The sequence below is a fragment of the Cherax quadricarinatus genome, chromosome 2, assembly GCF_038502225.1.
Source record: "Cherax quadricarinatus isolate ZL_2023a chromosome 2, ASM3850222v1, whole genome shotgun sequence".
NCBI classification, from domain to species: domain Eukaryota; kingdom Metazoa; phylum Arthropoda; class Malacostraca; order Decapoda; family Parastacidae; genus Cherax; species Cherax quadricarinatus.
In genome coordinates, this window is record NC_091293.1 from 80,973,605 (window position 1) to 80,996,061 (window position 22,457).

Consider the following 22,457-nt stretch of genomic DNA (forward strand, 5'->3'; position numbering starts at 1 on the left):
TACTTGTGCTTCATGAACTACTGGTACAGGTACTCATTAATCCCCTAGTATAATGGTGCACAGACGAGAAGGAATCTCTGATATACAACAATACTTCTTGTTGTATGTTGTACAGTCTGATACTTGCTCTTTTGAATGGCGTGAGGTAACACTTCAGCTTTTTGCTGTGTGTGTGTGTGTGTGTGTGTGTGTGTGTGTGTGTGTGTGTGTGTGTGTGTGTGTGTGTGTGTGTATACGTACTCACCTATTTGTACTCGCATATTTGTGGTTGCAGGGGTCGAGTCATAGCTCCTGGCCCTGCCTCTTTGCTGATTGCTACTAGGTCCTCTCTCTCCCTGCCCCATGAGCTTTATCATACCTCGCCTTAAGAGTGTGTGTGTGTGTGTGTGTGTGTGTGTGTGTGTGTGTGTGTGTGTGTGTGTGTGTGTGTGTAGTAGATAACTAACAATAGTATTGTAGGAAATTAGATGTAGATAGTGTATTCTCCTGTAGTTTGCATATACCTTCTATGCAGAAATTGCTTTTTGTTTTATAAATTACTTTAATTATTATGAACAGTTATGTGATACCATACCGAAGTTCTTGGCAATAACAAATTTTAGCTTTTGATATTTTGATCCTTGATTATTGTATTTAGTCTAAAGTACACAACTAATTTTGAAGGGGCTCATTTAGTGGATGTAATTAAAGTTAGGAGAGAGTTTGATGCTATTAAATAGGTTGTTAAGATGTAAATCCTGGCTTTTAGCATGTTTTACAGATTTTACTGATAGTGCCTGGTGAACTTTCAAAAAGTGCAACTTGATTGAGCATCACCCACCTGCAAGTATGAAGGCAAGTTAGGGCCTGTGTGTGTTTGTGTGTGTGTGTTTGTGTGTGTGTGTGATGAAAGGATTAAGATGTTTAGGAGACTTGAAATTAATGAGAATAATATTAGAGTTCAGCCTGTACAAAGTACTGTAAACCCTCGCTATAATGATCCTCCATATAATGAACTTTTGATTTTGATTTTCTTTTACACTTGGGCAATCAACTCCCCTCCCTGTATTGGTCCATTATATTGAGGGTTTACTGTATTTCCATTTAGAGAATGATGACCAGAATTAACTGTCCAAGGTTGGCTTGGCTGAATATTGCTGTTTTTCACCAGTTACATCAGTAGTTGTAGAGAAAAAAAGTTTTACCCATGAGATTATTTGGTAAGCAAAATAATTATTAACAGGAGGAAGAAGAGGAACCTGCTTCTGGAGGCGAACTTGTTAAAACTAAGTCATGTGATGATCTCCTGGCCGGTACCTCTCCACCCCCTCATCACCCACTGCGACGATCATCTGATCCTAACATTAGAGACAGGTTTGTTATTTTTGTTTTCTCGTTTCTCTGGAGTTGTCTGTACTAAGAGTAGTTATTGTTAGTTATTAGTGTTGGAGCCTTGATGTTTGCATTGATAGTTTTTGCAAAGCTAGATCATAAGGCATTATTAGTTTCATAGTTTAGCATATTAATGCCAGCTCATTTAAAAATATATTTGCTTTGAATTATTTGATCCATGTGCATTTAAGACTCGCTGAAGAATAACGATGTCTCAACATCCTCATGCTGTATGGTTTAACCCTTAAACTGTCCAAATGTAGATCTACATTTGCACGCGTAGCGCTCCAAATGTAGATCAACATTTTATTTTTCATTCCTTCAAATTTGGTATAATAGGCTCGACTCGCCTAGACATGAAAGAATGGGTCTGTGCACTCAGTGTGTGCACTATTAAAAAAATCTGGGAGCACTTAGTACCTTATAGGAGCACCAGTTCAATTGAGAGCCAGCTAGAGCAAATAGCATGGCAAACACTAGGGATTCACTGATGCCATGTCACATTAACACTTCCATTTTAAGAGGAAAGTAAAAATAGGTTAGATAATACATGAGTGAGTGTGGGTGGGTGTGAGTTGGACCTGACTAGCTTGTGCTACTAGGTCTGATGTCATGCTCCTTCCTTCAGTGAATGTGACCTGACTAGATGGGTCATTGGTTTAAGCTGGGGGGGGGGGTGACATGTACCTGCCTTGCATGGGCCAGTAGGCCTGCTGCAGTGTTCCTTCTTTCTTATGTATTCTGCAGGCTGGCCGGCTGGCTTCCTTTGGCTGTCTTTGGCTGTCTGTCTATATCTTTAGCTATATATCTGTCTCACGTGTACACATAAGTACAGTTATTATACGTAGTGTAAATTACCTAGGATAATCCAAAAATTCCAGGCAAAGATACAGTCAGACACACTCACATACAGAAACATGTTTGTGTGTATCAGTGAAAACAAAGCCAGGGTTCCCCCGAACACCCATTTATCAAATGTCACCGAGCTGATAACAGATGCCATAACATGATTCTTCAAGGAGTGCAATTTACATATACTCCAGGCAGACAGAAAGACAGATAAGCAGAGACAGACAGGCAAATAGACACAAGCAGATAGACAGATAGAAAGACAAGACATGTTTGTGTGTAACAGTGATAACAACTACAGGGAGGGTTAGCTGGAGCAGTGGGCATTTATCATATGTCACTAGGCTGTCAACAGTATAGGGATGCCTTTCATAACACCATGCTTCAGGGTATATGCCAGGGTATCTAAAACATTGCTTGGACCTATAAATACTTTGTATATATTTCTAGACAGTAGTAAATAACCCAGGCAAGTGTAAAAGTTCACCTGTCAATGTGATTGTGACTATTTGAGTACTATTTCAGTACCTAATATTAGTGTCAGAACAAAAATTGGCTATGAAATTACAAGAACTATTATATATTATAATTATCAGAACATAAAAAATATAAAAATTCAATTAAAAAAGAAAAAGTATATCGGCAACACTTCTTAAAGTGGCAGGAGTCGACGTTGCCGACAGGTGAGCATCCAGAGCCAGTTTCATGGTCTTGCACCTTGGTAAGTACTGACCCTAAAATTTTTCTTTTTAGTCCTATAACATGTAGAAAAAGTGCTCTTCATTTTAAAAGAAAAAAAAAAATTTATTTTTCAAAATATTCGGAGTGTCACGCGAGTGAACGTAGATCTACATTTGGACAGTTTAAGGGTTAAACATTAAATTCAGATTCCTCTGCATTGAATGATTTTCTATACACTACCAATGGTACTTGAAGTATGGTGTAGTTGACCATGATTAAGAAAAATACAGCATAACGACACCTTCATTATGCCTACCTTCATTATACCTACACAAGATTTGATAAAGTACAGTACAGTAAGTCTTCACTTAATGTCATGGATAGGTTCTTGGAAACTGCGACGACTTAAGAGAAATGGCAAATAATGAAACCACGCATTGCTGTCCATCATCAAACCTCTTTAAAACTTTAGTTCTAATGTCACACTTTTGTTTTTTTGTGGCCACATAATTGATGTCTGGTGTTCATTTGTATGTAGTATGGTTTTATTTCATGATCTATCTAATTTTTTTATTACAACCCAACAGAAAGCTGCAGTGCTAAGGATCATATAATCCACTGCTAGACAACTCCCCTCCCCCCCCCACACACACACACACACACAATTCTAAGACCTAAACCTATTCACTATACAAAACATTCACTTGTACTACTGTGCAATCTACATTTACAGAACAACAAATTCTAATATAACCCCGGCCTGAAGCGCTTTCTTAACAGTTGCAACAGGACCCATAGACATAATACTAAGCACAAAAATCTGACATTCCCTGTGTCCAGTTAAATCCCTTAACCCTTTGACTGTCGCGGCCGTATATATTCGTCTTACGAGGTACTGTGTTTGACGTACAGTGGACCCCCGGTTAACGATTTTAATCCGTGCAAGAGGGGTAATTGTTATGCGAAATAATCGTTATGTGAATGAATTTTCCCCATAAGAAATAATGGAAATAAAATTAATCCGTGCAAGACACCCAAAAGTATGAAAAAAAATTTTTTTTACCACATGAAATATTAATTTTAATACACACAAACTGAAAAAGGCATGCACACTTACATGACACTTACTTTTATTGAAGATCTGGTGATGATTGATGGGATGGGAGGAGGGGAGAGCATTATCTTCTTACTGTTTAGAAGGGGAATCCCCTTCCATTAGGACTTGAGGTAGCAAGTCCTTTTCTGGGGTTACTTCCCTTCTTCTTTTAATGCCACTAGGGCCAGCTTCAGAGTCACTGGACTTCTTTCGCACAAGATATCTGTCCATAGTGGCCTGTACCTCTCGTTCCTTTATCACTTCCCTAAAGTGTTTCACAACATTGTCAGTGTACAGGTTGCCAACACGGCTTGCAATAGCTGTGTGAGGGTGATTTTCATCCATGAAGGTTTGCACTTCAAGCCACTTTGCACAGATTTCCTTTATCTTTGTAGTAGGCAACTTCTTCAATTTCTCTCTCCCCTCCTCTGAACCAATTTCCCCAGGTCTGGCCTCTTGCTCTTGAAGTTGATCTATCAGCTCATCAGTGGTTAGTTCTTCATTGTCCTCCTCCACCAACTCTTCCACATCCTCCCCACTAACCTCCAACCCCAAGGACTTTCCCAATGCCACAATGGATTCCTCAACTGGCATAATCCTCTCAGGGTTAGCCTCAAACCCTTCAAAATCCCTTTTGTCTACACATTCTGGCCACAGTTTCTTCCAAGCAGAGTTCAAGGTCCTCTTAGTCACTTCCTCCCAAGCCTTACCTATAAGGTTTACACAATTGAGGATATTAAAGTGATCTCTCCAAAACTCTCTTAGAGTCAGTCGAGTTTCTGAGGTCATTACAAAGCACCTTTCAAACAGAGCTTTTGTGTACAGTTTCTTGAAGTTGGAAATAACCTGCTGGTCCATGGGCTGCAGGAGAGGAGTGGTATTAGGAGGCAAAAACTTCACCTTAATGAAGCTCATGTCCCCATAAAGTCGCTCTGCCACGTCTGTAGGATGACCAGGGGCATTGTCTAACACCAGGAGGCACTTAAGTTCTAATTTCTTTTCAGTTAGGTAATCTTTCACATTGGGGGCAAATGCATGGTGTAACCAGTTATAGAAAAATTCCCTAGTGACCCATGCCTTACTGTTTGCCCTCCACAGCACACACAAATTATCCTTGAGGACATTCTTTTGCCTGAACGCTCTGGGAGTTTCAGAGTGATACACTAATAAAGGCTTCGCTTTGCAATCACCAGTAGCATTGGCACACATGAGAAGAGTAAGCCTGTCTTTCATAGGCTTATGTCCTGGGAGTGCCTTTTCCTCCTGAGTAATGTAGGTCCTGCTTGGCATTTTCTTCCAGAACAGGCCTGTTTCATCACAATTAAACACTTGTTCAGGTTTCAGTCCTTCAGTTTCTATGTACTCCTTGAATTCCTGCACATATTTTTCAGCCGCTTTGTGGTCTGAACTGGCAGCCTCACCATGCCTTATCACACTATGGATGCCACTACGCTTCTTAAATCTCTCAAACCAACCTTTGCTGGCCTTAAATTCACTCACATCATCACTAGTTGCAGGCATTTTTTTAATTAAATCGTCATGCAACTTCCTAGCCTTTTCACATATGATCGCTTGAGAGACGCTATCTCCTGCTAGCTGTTTTTCATTTATCCACACCAATAAGAGTCTCTCAACATCTTCCATCACTTGCGATCTTTGTTTCGAAAACACAGTTAAACCTTTGGCAAGAACAGCTTCCTTGATTGTCTTTTTGGTGCCCACAATAGTAGCGATGGTTGATTGGGGTTTCTTGTACAACTTGACTAGGTCGGCGATACACACTCCACTTTCATACTTATCAATGATCTCTTTCTTCATTTCAATGGGAATTCTTACCCTTATTGGTGTACGGTTGGCACTAGAAGCTTTCTTGGGGCCCATGGTCACTTATTATCCAGAAACAGCACCGAAAACACTGTAATAATACGAAATATTCCGAGTGTATGCTTGGATGTTAGCGCGGAGGCTGGCTGGTAAACAATGGCACGGGCGGCACATGTGAGGCTGGCTGAGGGCGCACATTGGACGCGTCTCGGACGAAAATCGGTGAGTGGGTTTTTAATCGGTATGCGCGGCAAAAATTTTGCGATTAAAGTAAGCGGTATGCGAAATAATCGCTATGTGATGCCATCGTTATGCGGGGGTCCACTGTATATATACTCATAAATTCTAGCGGCTTCAAATCAAGCAGGAGAAAGCTGGTAGGCCCACATGTGAGAGAATGGGTCTGTGTGGTCAGTGTGCACCATATAAAAAAAATCCTGGAGCACGCAGTGCATAATGAGAAAAAAACTCCGACCGTTTTTTTTTTAATTAAAATGCCGACTTTGTGGTCTATTTTCGTATAGTATTTATGGTTGTATTCTCGTTTTCTTGGTCTCATTTGATAGAATGGAAAACATATTATAGAAATAGAGGTGATTTTGATTGATTTTACTATAAAAAGAACCTAGAAATGGAGCTCAAAGTAGGGGAAATGTTTGATTTTTGCCAATGTTCAGAAGTAAACAAATGATGCCATTGTCCAATAAATGTCCAGCTAGCCATTCTAATATGCAGTCATGAATGGGTTGATGTTATTTATACAATTATTACAGTATTGCAGTAGTCTGCATAATAGTAAGTCTTCTATTTTTTGTTTGAATAAAAATTCAAAATAGAAAGCAAGAGTAATATCAGAGGGGCCTGGAGACGTGACTGATGAACAAAGAAAATGTTATTTTAGAGTCAGGAATGTCTGCATTGTTCATTCTGGACCTTATTTTGAAATTGTCATATTTTTTAGTTTTTGTGAAATTGGCCAAATTGCAAATTTCTGACCACATTATTAGGTAGTTGTAATCGGTAAATGGGCAGTTTCTTGTACTCAATCGATAGAAAAAATGGAGTTCTAAAGAAATAGCTATGAGTTTGGGCGACTGGAACAATGGAATTAGCCGAAAATAGGGCTCAAAGTGGGCGAAATCGCCGATTTGTAAACAGTGCCGAGGTCACTAACTTCGTGAGAGCATAATTCCGTTAGTTTTCCATCAAATTTCGTTATTTTTGGTGTCATTACAATCGGGAAAAGATTCTCTATCATTTCATAAGAAAAAATAATTTTTTTTTTAAATTTTGCGACACCAGGAGACACCTCAGGATTGGGGGTTGCGACAGTCAAAGCGTTAAAAAAAATTTGCTGTACATAAAAGGGCCTAAAATCTGCAACTCTCTGCCAGAAATCTCCAGAACCACTGACTCAGCCAGCATTTTCAAAGCTACTTCTTTCAACAAACTGACCGTATCCCACCAAGGCAGGGTGGCCCAAAAATAAAAATGAAAGTTTCTTTTCTTAAATCTAGTAATGTATACAGGAAATGGGGTTACTAGCCCCTTCCTCCCAGCATTTTAGTTGCCTCTTTATGACAATTATGGCTTACAGAGGAAGAATTCTATTTCACTTCTTATGGAGATAAGAGGAAATAAACAAGAACTATAATAGAACCCAGAGGTGTGTGTGTGTGTGTGTGTGTGTGTGTGTGTGTGTGTGTGTGTGTGTGTGTGTGTGTATTGTGTGTGTGTGTGTGTGTATTGTGTGTGTGTGTGTGTGTGTGTGTGTGTGTGTATGTATTGTGTATGTATTCACCTATCTGTACTCATTTGTGGTTGCAGGGGTTGAGTCAGCTCCTGGCCCTGCCTTTTCGTTGTTACTGGGTCCTCCCTCCCTGCACCATGAGCTTTATCAAACCTCGTCTTAACCCTTCATCGCGCAAGGGGTCCGAAAATTTGAAATTCGAACTGAACTCCCTATGGTGGATAGAGTAACTCAATACAAGGTCACTGATCCCATATAAATTGATTTCTGATGGTTAGTTTTCGAGCAATTGCCAATCTCCGAAGACCGAAAATATTAGGCCGCCCCCGACAAAGTGATTAAAAAATTCTATGTTGCAAACTTGCAATTGTTAATAAAACACACCAAAACAATTTTTTAAATTTAATATACAAACAGACAATATAAAAAACATAAATGGAACTTTTATCAAAACATTTTTTAATTGTTACAAAAATATAAAAAGGAAGCAAATATCAACAATGCCAAATTGCAAAGTGATGCAAGTTTCAATCCCTATATTCCTGAGATTCATTTGGAAGACCAATGATTCTATATTGCTAATTGGCAAGATGGAAGTCTGTGAAACAATTTCTATCAGTCTTTATGCACAGATTTACTTTGCATACACTACAGACGAATGACGATGTTACCGTTTTTTTCGAGGTGCTGCAATACTTGCAAGTAAACGGCCTTTGCCCTGCCATTGGGAAGTGCATTAGAGTAATGTCTTTCCTAACACTGTCATCAGGCATTTCTGTACGTGTTCCCCTCCCAGGTTTCACTATGCCAACACCATTGGAAGTACATGGTGAATTAGTTGGTGAAGGTCTTGGAGTTGTTCTTAGGCTGCTCCCTCTAAGGTTTTGTCCTTTAGACCTTGCAATTTCAGAGATAGAATTCCTGAAATACTTCAGTTGCATACACTTTTGCTTTATTGCTCGAGAATCACGGCAATAAAGCACCCATGCATTCACAACAGCAAGATCAATAATATAGGCAAATAGCCGCATGTACCAACGTTTTGATTTCATTGGTGTTTTGTAGAGATGCACCAACATGTTGCTTTTGTCAATACCTCCCATGTTTGCATTATAGTTCTTGATGACTGCAGGGCACGATATTTTCTCTTTCCTCTTTGTACCCTTGTTATATCTCTCAACAAGACTCATGGGCTCGACCCCAATATCAGTTGTCACTAAAGTCACAACTTTGGTGTCCTTCCATCGTACAACAAGGACACCATCATTGTTGTTGAAGCAAAAATTGCCCCTGACCACACTGTTTTTTTCCATTTGTTTGATAGGCACCAGATGTGGCTTACCACATCTATTGTCACGTACTGTTCCAGTGTATCTGCAGTTATACTTATCTCTTAGTAGCTTGACCAAAGGCATACTTGAAAAGAAATTGTCAGCATAGATTGCTGATGTGTTTGTCTTGTTCATAGTTTGTGCAAGTACCAGAACAATCTTTGTACTTATTGGAAGTTTAGATTCTTCCTGTGGCAGCTGTATGGGATGTGTGTCAAAAGTTGTTGTGCCTTGATACATGAGTATATCATGTATGAGTCCATCTTGACTTGCACGACAAAAAAGTTTGAAACCCCACTTATCTGGTTTTGTTTTGATGTACTGCCTTAGGTTTCCAGCAGTTTTACCCTTGAAACCAACCATGACTTCATCAATAGATTGCTTGGGTGTAGCTGGAATTTTCAAGCAAGCATTAGTTAGTTCAGTGTAAAGAGGCCTTACTTTGTAGAATCTGTCATTATCCTTTTTTGTGTTGTCATTGAAATGAATATGACTTCTAAGGTACCTAAACCTCTTAGACGCCATGCTATCTGCAACCTGTTGGCTCCTAAAACCAGCTTTCCAATAGTCTTCGAGGGATGGTAGTGAAGCAATACCCATGAACAACAAAATACCTATGAACCTCATGATCTCTTCAGAATCTGTTGAAAAAGTACTATTTACGTCTTGTTGCCTTGTATACAAATTTGTTTGATATGCTATGTTATCTATCATGGCTGGAGTAACGAACATACGAAAATACTCATATGGAGACCTAATTGCAAGAGGCTTTTCATGTTCATATGCCGGCAAAGGATCATTTTCAATGTCATCTACGGTCCACTCAGATGAAACTTGAAGAGCAATATTCTCATGGATCTCTTCCTCATCCGGGTATTCCTCAATCCTAAAAGTTTTCTTTTTCCTCATTACTTTCTGCTTTTTGGCTGGCCTTTCTTCCCTTTCTTCCTCATCATCAGTTGACATCTCTGCATCCTGTGCATCCGGTGGCAAGTATTCATCACCACTATCCAGCAATTCTGGTTCGTCTACCTCTGGTTCCGAGTCACTGTCTTCAGAAACGCAGATATACCTCGACCTGCTGGTCGACTGCTCCCCATAAAACAGCCTCTCATGGAACTGGAAGGACAATAGAAACCTCCTGTATAAATCCAGACCACTACAGAGTTCATATATGCAATTGAAAATTTTTTATAAATATTTATTTGACTAAAATTGGACATTCCCGGAAACTCGCGCAATACCGAAATAATTCGGACTAAAATGCTTGCACTTTTTTCAACTGCATGCTACACTCATATTATGCTTCACACAGACTTTAGGTATATATCAAAATATGCCTAAACTATTCATGTAAGCACTAAACACAACAATCAGTACTTACCGACATTGTAGAATATATAAGCCAAGAGTAGATTAGCAAGGGTGGAGGGAAAAATGCGCGTGTGTTCGAAGCCAAGCCGCTAGTGTTTATATTTTGATCTCTCAACCAATGGGAAGGCGGCAGAAGCGAACTGTACTTAGCTGAAGAGACTCAGGGAAGGCTTGTGATTGGTTGGAACTAAAGAACGGGAAGCTGGCCGCGCGGGGCGCGAAGTATGACACGCGCCAAAAACATGTAATCAATACCGAATTTTTTCGGCCCAACACGATAAAGGGTTAAAACTATGTATGGTTCCTGCCTCCACTACATCACTTTATAGGCTATTCCATTTCCTGATAACTCTGACTGAAGAAATACTTCCTGACATCCCTTTGACTCGTAGGAGTCTTCAACTTCCAATTGTGACTCCTTGTTTCTGCGTCCCATCTCTGGAACATCCTGTTTTTGTGTGTACGTGCGTGTGTGTACATATGTATATTTGCATGTACGTGGGTGTACTCGCCTATTTGTGGTTGCAGGGGTCGATTCATAGTTCCTGGCCCTGCCTCTTCGCTAATTCCTACTAGGTCCTCTCTCTCCCTGCCCCATGAGCTTTATCATACCTCGCCTTAAAACTATGTATGGTTCCCGCCTTCACTACGTCACTTTCTAGGCTATTCCATGGCCTGACTACTCTATGATTGAAGAAATACTTCCTAACATCCCTTTGATTCATCTGAGTCTTCAACTTCCAATTGTAACCTTTTGTGTCTGTGTCCCTTCTCTGGAACATCCCGTGTTTGTCCACCTTGTCTATTCCACGCAGTATTTTATATGTCGTTACCATGTCTCCCCTGACCCTCCTGTCTTCCAGTGTTGTCAGGCCGATTTCCCTCAACCTTTCTTCGTAGGACAATCCCCGTAGCTCTGGGACTAGTCTTGTTGCAAACCTTTGCACTTTCTCTAATTTCTTGACGTTCTTGACTAGGTGTGGATTCCAAACTGGTACTGCATACTCCAGTGTGGGCCTGACGTAAATGGTATACAGTCTTGAACGACTCCTTACTGACGTATTGGAATGCTATCCGTAGGTTTGCCAGGCGCCCGTATGCTGCAGCAGTTATCTGATTGATGTGCGCCTCAGGAAATATGCTTGGTGTTATACTCGCCCCCAGATCTTTTTCCTTGAGTGAGGTTAGCAGTCTTTGGCCATCTAAACTATATTGTGTCTGCAGTCTTCTTTGCCCTTCCCCAATCTTCATGACTTTGCATTTAGCAGGGCTAAACTCAAGGAGCCAGTTGCTGGACCAGGCTTGTAGCCTGTCCAGGTCTCTTTGTAGTCCTGCCTGATCCTCATCAGATTTGATTCTTCTCATTAACTTCACATCATCTGCAAACAAGGACACTTCTGAGTCTATCCCTTTCGTTATGTCGTTCACATACACCAAGAACAGCACAGGTCCTAGGACTGACCCCTGTGGAACCCCACTTGTCACAAGCGCCCACTCTGACACCTCGTCACGTACCATGACTCGTTGTTGCCTCCCTGTCAGGTATTCTCTGATCCATTGCAGTGCCTTTCCTGTTATATGTGCCTGATCCTGTAGCTTTGGCAGTAACCTCTTGTGAGGAACTGTGTCGAAGGCCTTCTTGCATTCCAAAAAAATGCAGTCGATCCACCCCTCTCTCTCTTGTCTTACTTCTGTCACCTTGTCATAAAACTCTAGTAGGCTTGTGACACAGGATTTTCCTTCCCTGAAACTGTGCTGGTTGTCAATTATTCGCTTGTTTCTTTCCAGGTGCTCCACCACTCTCCTCCTGATGATCTCCATGACCTTGCATACTATACACTTTAGTGATACAGGTCTGTAGTTTAGTGCCTCATGTCTGTCTCCCTTTTTAAAAATTGGGACTACATTTGCCATCTTCCATACCTCAGGGAGTTGCCCAGTTTCAAATGATGTGTTGAAGATCTTTGTTAATGGCACACACAATATCTCTGCTTCCTCTTTAAGGACCCACAGAGAGATGTTGTCTGGTCCCACCACCTTTGAGGTGTCAAGTTCGCATAGCTTCTTCACCTCCTCCTTGGTTATATGTACCTCATCCAGCACTTGCTGGTGTACCCCCCTGTTCTGATTTCCTGGAGTCCTACTGGTTTCCACTGTAAATACTTCTTTAAATCTCGTGTTGAGCTCCTAACATACCTCTCGGTCGTTTCTTGTGAATTCCCCATCACCCTTCCTCAGTCTGATGACCTGGTCCTTGACTGTTGTTTTCCTCCTGATGTGGCTGTACAACAGCTTCGGGTCAGTCTTGACTTTCGATGCTATGTCATTTTCATATTGTCGCTGAGCCTCCCTTATCTGTGCATATTCGTTTCTGGTTCTTCGGCTAATCTCTTTATTTTCCTGAGTTCTCTGTCTTCTGTACCTTTTCCATTCTCTAGTACACCTAGTTTTTGCCTCCCTACACCTTTGGGTGAACCAAGGACTCGTTCTGTCCTTCCCATTATTTCCGTTTCCCTTGGGAACAAACCTCTCCTCTGCCTCCTTGCATTTTGTTGCCACATAGTCCATCATTTCTTGTATTGGTTTTCCCTGTCAGTTCCCTCTCCCATTGAATGTCTTGAAGGAAGTTCCTCTTGCCTGAGTAGTTCCCCCTTTTATAGTTTGGTTTTTCCCACCATATTCCTGCTACTCTCCACTTGGAGCTCAACTATGTAGTTGAAGCACAGAACCACATGATCACTAGCTCCCAGGGGCATTTCATACATGATATCCTCGATGTCAGAACTACTCAAGGTGAATACAAGGTCCAGTCTTGCTGGTTCATCCTCTGCTCTCTCTGGTAGTGTCTCTTAACATGTTGATGCATGAGGTTTTCCAGTACCACATCCATCATCTTGGCTCTCCATGTTTCGGGACCCCCATGGGGCTCCAGGTTTTCCCAGTCAATCTCCTTGTGATTGAAATCACTCATAACTAGTAACTTTGCTCCCCCCATGTGTGCTCTCCTGGCCACCTTGGCTAGTGTGTCGACCATTGCTCTGTTTCTCTCATCGTATTCTTCTCTTGGCCTCCTGCAGTTCTGTGGTGGGTTGTACATTACTGCAATTATCACCTTATGTCCCTCAGACTGGATTGTTCCTTCTAAGTAGTCCCTTTCACCCGTGCCATCCATTCCTTCCATTTTCTCAAAACCCCACTGGTTTTTAATGAGCAGTGCAACTCCTCCTCCCCCTCTCCTCCCTCTGTCTTTCCTGAGGATTTGATATCCGGATGGAAAGATTGAATCTGTTATTATTCTGGTGAGTTTTGTTTCTGTGAGTGCTATTATGTCTGGGGATGTCTCCTTGATTCTTTCGTGCCACTCCTCATACTTATTTGTTATTCCATCTGCATTTCTATACCACACCTTCAACTTCTTTTCTAAGACTGTGGTCTGGGAGGTGTATTGGGGTTGGGGAAGTGGGAGACCTGATAAGGAACTATGGGTGGTTGCTCTGGGGGTGGAGTTTGTAATGTAGTGGGTGGGGGCATTGGATGTGGCATGGGTGTTTTGGTTTAGTGTGTTTGGCTGCGCTGGGTTTGACCTGGTTGGGAGGCTTCTATAGGAAGCTGTGAGGGAGGTTGTATTTGATCTTCTTCCTGTGTCTGGGATCTCCTGTCTGTCTTCTCCATCCCCTCTCCTCCTTTCGCCTTTGTACCATCTCTCTGTTTCTGCCTTTCTGCTTGTGTTCTGTCGCGGTCGAGATACACCTTCCTGTATGCTGGCATGTCCCTTAATCGTGCTTTCTCCTGCAGGATCCTGTTCCGAGTCGATTCTGCCTTGAAGGTCACTTTCACTGGCCGGGTTCTTTTTTTTACAAACCCCCCTATTCTCCGAAAATTTTCCAGCTGCGTCATGTCATCTTCTCCTATAGCTTTCATGATGCTTTCAATTGCTTTTTTTTCCCCTTGTTTTCTTGCTTCATATGTTTCCCCTTCAACTTCCTGGAGCCCATACACAAAGACTGACCTCGCCCTTTCATTCTCCCACTGCATATCCCTGTGTATCCCCTCATTCAATTTGATTTCCTCCGTTGCAGCTTTCCTTTCTTCAGTTTCACTAGCTAATGTACTTGGGCTCAGTGGCCTGTCATTTTCCCTTTTTGGCTTTCCCTGGGCTCTGCTGTGGTCTGTTAGGGCCTCCACATATAGCTTAGCTCTTTCATTTACTACGTGTACATGTCTGTGTGTCTACGTGTGTGTACACGGGTGTACGTGTGGGTGGGTGTGCGTGTGGGTGGGTGTACGTGTGGGTGGGTGTACGTGTGGGTGTGTACGTGTGTGGGGTATGTGTATGTAAATGGTTATAGTGGATAGGGGAGCAATGTGGCAGAAGTTGCAAGTGTATGGAATAGGTAGTAAGTTACTAAATACTGTAAAGAGTTTTCATGAGGATAGTGAGGCTCAGGTTATGGTGTGTAGGAGAGAGGGAGACTACTTCCTGATAAAAGCAGGTCTTAGACAGGGATATGTAATGTCACTATGGTTGTTTAATATATTTACAGATGGGGTTGTAAAAGAAATAAATGTTAGGGTGTTGGGGGAGAGGAGTGGGATTAAATTAAGGGGAATCAAATTCAAAATGGGAGTTGACAGTTACTTTTTGCTGATGATAATGTGCTTATGGGAGATTCTAAAGAAAAATTGCAAAGATTAGTGAGCAAGTTTGGGAGGGTGTGCAAAGGTCGAAAGTTGAAAGTGAACACAGACAAGAGTAAGGTGATGAGAGTATCAAACGATTTAGATAAAGAAAAATTTGATATCACATTGGAGGGAAGGAGTATGGAAGAAGTGAATGTTTTCAGGTATGTGCGAGTTGATGTGTCAGCAGATGGGCTTATGAAGGATAAGGTTAACCATAGAATTAAGGGGAAAAAAAGGTGAGTGGCGCATTGAGGTGTATGTGGAGACTAAAAAAGTTATCAATGGAGGCAAAGAAGGGAATGTATGAAAATATAGTGGTACCAACACTCTTGTCTGGGTATGAAGCATGGGTTGTAAATGTTAAAGTGAGGAGGCAGTTGGAGGCAGTGGAGATATCCTGTCTAAGGGCAATGTGTGGTATAAATATTATGCAGAGAATTCGGAGTGTGGAAATTAGGAGAAGGTATGGGGTTACTAAAAGTATTAGTCGGCAGACTGAAGAGGGGCTGTTGAGGTGGTTTGGTCATTTAGAGAGAATGGATCAAAGTAGAATGACATGGAGTGCGTATAAATCTGTAGGGGAATGAAGGCAGGGTAGGGGTCATCCTCGAAAAGGTTGGAGAGAGGGGGTAAAGGAGGTTTTGTGGGCGAGGGGCTTGGACTTCCAGCAAACGTGAGTGAGCGTGTTGGATAGGAGTGAATGGAGACTAATAGTATTTGGGAACTGACGAGCTGTTGGAGTATGAGCAGGGTAATATTTAGTGAAGGGATTCAGGTAAACTGGTTATTTTTATACAGCCAGACTTGAGTACTGGAAATGGGAAGTACAATGCCTGCACTTTAACCCTTTCAGGGTCCGTCCCGTAGATCTACGGCTTTATGTTCAGGGTCCAAACCGTAGATCTACGCCATGAGCTCAGCTCACTCTGATAAACTGTGAGTGGTACATTTGGGCCTAGATATGAGAGAATACATCTATGTGGTATGTGTGCACCACATAAAACAGATCCTGCAGCATGCTGTGTATAATGAGAGAAAAAAAAATGAAATCATGATTTTTCGATTAAAACAGCAACTTTGCAGTGTTTTTTCGTATGTTTTTTATAGTTGTATTTGCGATTTCTTGGTCTCATTTGATAGAATGGAAGACATATTACAGCAATAGAGATGATTTTGATTGCTTTTAGCACTGGAAATGGCTTGAAACTGAGCTCAAAGTAGCAGAAATGTTAAATTTTTGCAGATATTCAAGAGTAAACAAACGACCTCACACGTCTAATACACGTCAGCTGGTGGGTCTAATATACATTCACAAATATGGTGATGATATTTATACAATTATTACAGTATTGCATAACAGTAAATCTTCTATTTTTTGGTGTGAATAAAAATTCATTATGTGAATAAAAAATCAAAATGGAATTTATTTGTAAAGCCTCAAAACATAACTAATGAACAGAGAAAATGTTAGTTTAGTGCCAGGAATGCCTACATTGTTCATTCTGGACCCTATTTTGAAATTGGAATATTTTGAACTTTGTGTTAAATTGGCCAAATTAACAATTTCCGATCACTTTATTTCGTAGTTGAAACAGTTGACTTGGCGATTTCTTGTGCTCAATCGATAGAATAGAAGTAATACTAGTGAAATAGCTAAGAATTTGGTTGATTGGAATAATGTAATTGGCCTAAAATGGGAGTCAAAGTCGGCAAAATCGCCGATTCGTAAATATCGCTGACACATCAAAATTTGCGAGAGCATAATTTCGTCAATTTTCCACCAAATTTCGTACTTTTTGTTTTATTACCTTCACAAAAAGATTCTCTACGATTTCATAAGAAAAAATAACAAAAATTTTTTTGAAAATTCTTGGACACTGGTGCGTGACTCCAGATTTGGGCCTTGGACCCTGAAAGGGTTAAAGGAGGGGTTTGGGATATTGGCAGTTTGGAGGGATATGTTGTGTATCTTTATACGTATATGCTTCTAAACTGTTGTATTCTGAGCACCTCTGCAAAAACGGTGATAATGTGTGAGTGTTGTGAAAGTGTTGAATGATGATGAAAGCATTTTCTTTCTGGGGATTTTCTTTCTTTTTGGGTCACCCTGCCTCGGTGGGAGATCTCCAACTTCTTAAAAAAAAAAAAAAAAAACTTAATCTTCAAATTCATTTTTTTTTTTCCCAACAAGTCGGCCGTCTCCCACCGAGGCAGGGTGACCCAAAAAAGAAAGAAAATCCCCAAAAAAGAAAATGCTTTCATCATCATTCAACACTTTCACCACACTCACACATTATCACCGTTTTTGCAGAGGTGCTCAGAATACAACAGTTTAGAAGCATATACGTATAAAGATACACAACATATCCCTCCAAACTGCCAATATCCCAAACCCCTTCTTTAAAGTGCAGGCATTGTACTTCCCATTTCCAGTACTCAAGTCTGGCTGTATAAAAATAACCGGTTTACCTGAATCCCTTCACTAAATATTAACCTGCTCATACTCCAACAGATCGTCAGGTCCCAAGTATCATTCGTCTCCATTCACTCCTATCTAACACGCTCACGCATGCTTGCTGGAAGTCCAAGCCCCTCGCCCACAAAACCTCCTTTACCCCCTCTCTCCAACCCTTTCGAGGACGACCCCTACCCCTCCTTCCTTCCCCTATTGATTTATATGCTTTCCATGTCATTCTACTTTGATCCATTCTCTCTAAATGACCAAACCACCTCAACAACCCCTCTTCTGCCCTCTGACTAATGCTTTTATTAACTCCACACCTTCTCCTAATTTCCACACTCCGAATTTTCTGCATAATATTTACACCACACATTTCCCTTAGACAGGACATTTCCACTGCCTCCAACCGTCTCCTCACTGCTGCATTTACTACCCAAGCTTCACATCCATATAAGAGTGTTGGTACCACTATACTTTCATACATTCCCTTCTTTGCCTCCATAGATGGAGTTTTTTGACTCCACATATACCTCAACGCACCACTCACCTTTTTCCCTCATCAGTTCTATGATTAACCTCATCCTTCATAAATCCATCCACCGACACGTCAACTCCCAAGTATCTGAAAACATTCACTTCTTCCATACTCCTCCTCCCCAATTTGATATCCAGTTTTTCTTTATCTAAATCATTTGATACCCGCATCACCTTACTCTTTTATATGTTCACTTTCAACTTTCTACCTTTACACACATTCTCAAACTCATCCACTAACCTTTGCAATTTTTCTTTAGAATCTCCCATAAGCACAGTATCATTAGCAAAAAGTAACTGTGTCAATTCCCATTTTGAATTTCCCCATAATTTAATCCCACCCCTCTCCTGAACACCCTAGCATTTACTTCTTTTACAACCCCATCTATAAATATATTAAACAACCATGGTGACATTACACATCCCTGTCTAAGACGTACTTTTACCGGGAAGTATTCTCCCTCTCTTCTACACACCCTAACCTGAGCCTCACTATCCTCATAAAAACTCTTAACAACATTTAGTAACTTACCACCTATTCCATATACTTGCAACATCTGCCACATTGCTCCTCTATCTACTCTATCATATGCCTTTTCTAAATCCATAAATGCAATATAAACTTCCCTACTTTATCTAAATACTGTTCACATATATGCTTCAATGTAAACACTTGATCTACACATCCCCTACCCACTCTGAAGCCTCCCTGCTCATCTGCAATCCTACATTCTGTCTTACTTCTAATTCTTTCAATTATAACCCTACCGTATACTTTTCCTGGTATACTCAGTAAACTTATTCCTCTGTAATTTTTACAATCTCTTTTGTCCCCTTTCCCTTTATATAAAGGGATTATACATGCTCTCTGCCAATCCCTAGGTACCTTCCCCTCTTTCATACATTTATTAAACAAAAGTACCAACCACTCCAACACTATATCCTTCCCTGCTTTTAACATTTCTGTCATGATCCCATCAGTTCCAGCTGCTTTACCCCCTTTCATTCTACGTAATGCCTCACGTACCTCCACCACACTAACATTCTGCTCTTCACTCCTAAATGATGGTATACCTCCCTGGCCAGTGCATGAAATTACCGCCTCCCTTTCTTCCTCAACATTTGAAAGTTCCTCAAAATATTCTCGCCATCTTCCTAATACCTCCCTCTCCCCATCTACTAACTCCCCTACTCTGTTTTTAACTGACAAATCCATACTTTCCCTAGGCTTTCTTAACTTGTTTAACTCGCTCCAAAATTTTTTCTTATTTTTATTAAAATTTCTTGACAGTGCCTCTCCCACTCTATCATCTGCTCTCCTTTTGCACTCTCTCACCACTCTCTTCACCTTTCTTTTACTCTCCATATACTCTGCTCTTCTTATAACACTTCTGCTTTGTAAAAACCTCTCATAAGCTACCTTTTTCTCTTATCACACCCTTTACTTCATCATTCCACCAATCACTCCTCTTTCCTCCTGCCCCCACCCTCCTATAACCACAAGCTTCTGCCCCACATTCTAATACTGCATTTTTAAAACTATTCCAACCCTCTTCAACCCTCCCACTACTCATCTTTGCACTAGCCCACCTTTCTGCCAATAGTCGCTTATATCTCACCCGAAGTTCCTCTTCCCTTAGTTTATACACTTTCACCTCCCTCTTACTTGTTGTTGCCACCTTCTTTTCCCATCTACCTCTCTCTCTAACTGTAGCTACAACTAAATAATGATCCGATATATCTGTTGCCCCTCTATAAACATGTACATCCTGGAGCCTACCCATCAACCTTTTATCCACCAATACATAATTTAACAAACTGCTTTCATTACGTGCTACATCATACCTTGTATATTTATTTATCATCTTTTTCATAAAATGTGTATTACTTATTACCAAATTTCTTTCTACACATAGCTCAATTAAAGGCTCCCCATTTACATTTACCCCTGGCACCCCAAATTTACCTACTACTCCCTCCATAACATTTTCACCCACTTTAGCATTGAAATCCCCAACCACCATTACTCTCTCACTTGATTCAAAACTCCCCACGCATTCACTCAACATTTCCCAAAATCTCTCTCTCTCCTCTACACTTCTCTCTTCTCCAGGTGCATACACGCTTACTATAACCCACTTTTCACATCCAATCTTTATTTTACTCCACATAATCCTTGAATTTATACATTTGTAGTCCCTCTTTTCCTACCATAGCTTATCTTTCAACATTATTGCTACTCTTCTTTAGCTCTAAGTCTATTTGAAACCCCTGACCTAATCCCATTTATTCCTCTCCATTGAAACTCTACCACCCCCTTCAGCTTTGTTTCACTTAAAGCCAGGACATCCAGTTTCTTCTCATTCATAACATCCACAATCATCTCTTTCTTATCATTTGCACAACATCCACGCATATTCAGACTTCCCACTTTGACAATTTTCTTCTTATTCTTTTTAGTAATCTTTTCAGGAAAAGGGGTTACTAGCCCATTGTTCCCGGCATTTTAGTTGACTTTTACAACACGCATGGCTTACGGAGGAAAGATTCTTATTCCACTTCCCCATGGATATAAAAAAAAAAGTAATAAGACCAAGAACTATTAAGATAAAATCAAAGAAAACTCGGATGAGTGTGTATAAATAAACGTGTACATGTATGTGTAGTGTGACCTAAGTGTAAGTAGAAGTAGCAGGACATGCCTGTATTCTTGCATATTTATGAGACAGACAAAAGACACCAGCAATCCTACCATCATGTAAAATAATTACAGGCTTTCGTTTTACACTCACTTGGCAGGACGGTAGTACCTCCCTGGGTGGTTGCTGTCTACCAACCTACTATCATAATTCGATTTCTCTCCATAATATTCACACATACATTGCCCTCAGATACAACATCTTCACTGCCTCAAGTCGTCTCCTTGCTGCAGCATTCAAATCTTGTGCTTAACACCCATACAACGGTGTTGGTACTACTATACTCTTGTACACTCCCCCCACCCCCACCCCCTTTTTTTTTTTCCTTCATGGATAGTTTTGTCTCAGCAGAGACAGACACCTTTATCCATGGAGGCATAGCACTTGTCTACCTTAATATTCATTAACTTCTATTGCTCTTCTTTAATTATTTGTACATGTGCAAGAGTGCTCAAACATGGCTGCTTGCTATTTTAATATAATTATGCATTTTTCAGTTGTCCGAACATGGCCATGCTCAACTCTGCACTTGGTGCAGATCTGGCTAGTGAAGAAATGAATGCTGGTGTGGAACATGAGAATGAAGAACCAGGCATTGAGGATTTTGATGCTTATGAAGATTCTACAAGTGAACCTAATGGAGAAAGACTCAATGATGAGTCAGAGTCATTGACTTTATGTGAACCTTCAGTTTCAGAATCTGAAAACCATGAATGTGTGAATGTAGTGCAAAGTGAGCTCAGTGAACATGTAGAAAATGGTGAAGAAGCGAGTGAATTCCTGGGGAGAGAAAGTACAGAAATAGATGAGGACGAGAGTGACATGGAAAAGGTAGGGATGCTGAGAGAGCCAAAAGGGGAAATGTGTCGGAATAGACCAAGAGTCAGTGGTGGCCATCGCATCAGAGGTTTGGCTGAACAGTCCATCGAAGGATCTACTGACACTTTAGTTGCTGAGATGGGAATTATTGCTAGTGAAGAAAATGTTCCTCAGGAAAAAAACAGTGAATTGTTACCATTAGTGAATGGAGAATCAGGACAAGAGAGCCCCAAGTCCTTACTAAATGGAAAATGTTGTCCATTTATGAATGGTGTTTCAGAAGAAAATGAAGTGTGCACCACAGTTAATAATAACCGCAAACCTCTGAAGAAAGGGCCAGTATCCTCTGTGTCAGAGAATGGTCTAGAAGAACGCTTTGAAAAGAGGATTGTAAATATGGCAAACTTAAGTAACGTCATGACCAGCGTTACATCCTCAGGCTGTAGCATTTGTATCCAAAGTAAGAAACTATTAGATGAAACTAGTAATGGAGACTCATGGCGAAGTGCAGGACTGCTGCAAGAAACTGTTATTGGAGGCACAGTGCGAGGTGTTAACATGGGAACGGGCAGTAGAGTTTCACTGTATTCCACTCCCATGCATTCCCGAACACCTTCTTCTTGTATACCTTCAACACCTTGTGAAGATCGGTAAGTGTTTTTTGTAACTTGCATATTTCTTTCATGTCTAGTTTAGGACTCTGCTTTATCAAACAATACTTCAGTTGTTACCTGATGGAGATTATTAAAGTGTAAACGAGAAAACACAAATAGGTCAGGTGTAGGTACATTAGTTTTAACTTTGCAATAATCAAGTGTCCATGCATCATGTCCCTAATGTTGAAAGAAAGTTTATGAATTTACAAACGAGTGCATTACATGTACAGTAGGCCCCCAGTTTTTGTGGTTCTGAGTCATGAGGTTTCTCATTGACAACACTGGCATTTGGGAACCAACTAATTACCAAAAAACAGTAATGCTCTTGT

The 22,457-nt window shown here is 40.7% G+C and overlaps 1 protein-coding gene across 5 annotated transcripts in view; it reads left to right on the top strand.

Moving 5' to 3' along the window:
* The window catches only part of LOC128688147 (phosphatidylinositol-3,5-bisphosphate 3-phosphatase MTMR3), a gene marked incomplete at its 5' end in the record, with an annotated part of 289,396 nt that overhangs the window by 136,086 nt on the left and 130,853 nt on the right, over positions 1–22,457 (top strand). For all 5 annotated transcript variants that reach the window (XR_011392521.1, XM_070089333.1, XM_070089331.1 and 2 more), the window contains 2 exon segments: positions 1,223–1,353; positions 21,151–22,122. Coding sequence is in view for 4 of the 5 variants with exons in the window: in XM_070089333.1 (XP_069945434.1) it covers positions 1,223–1,353; positions 21,151–22,122 (1,103 nt within the window).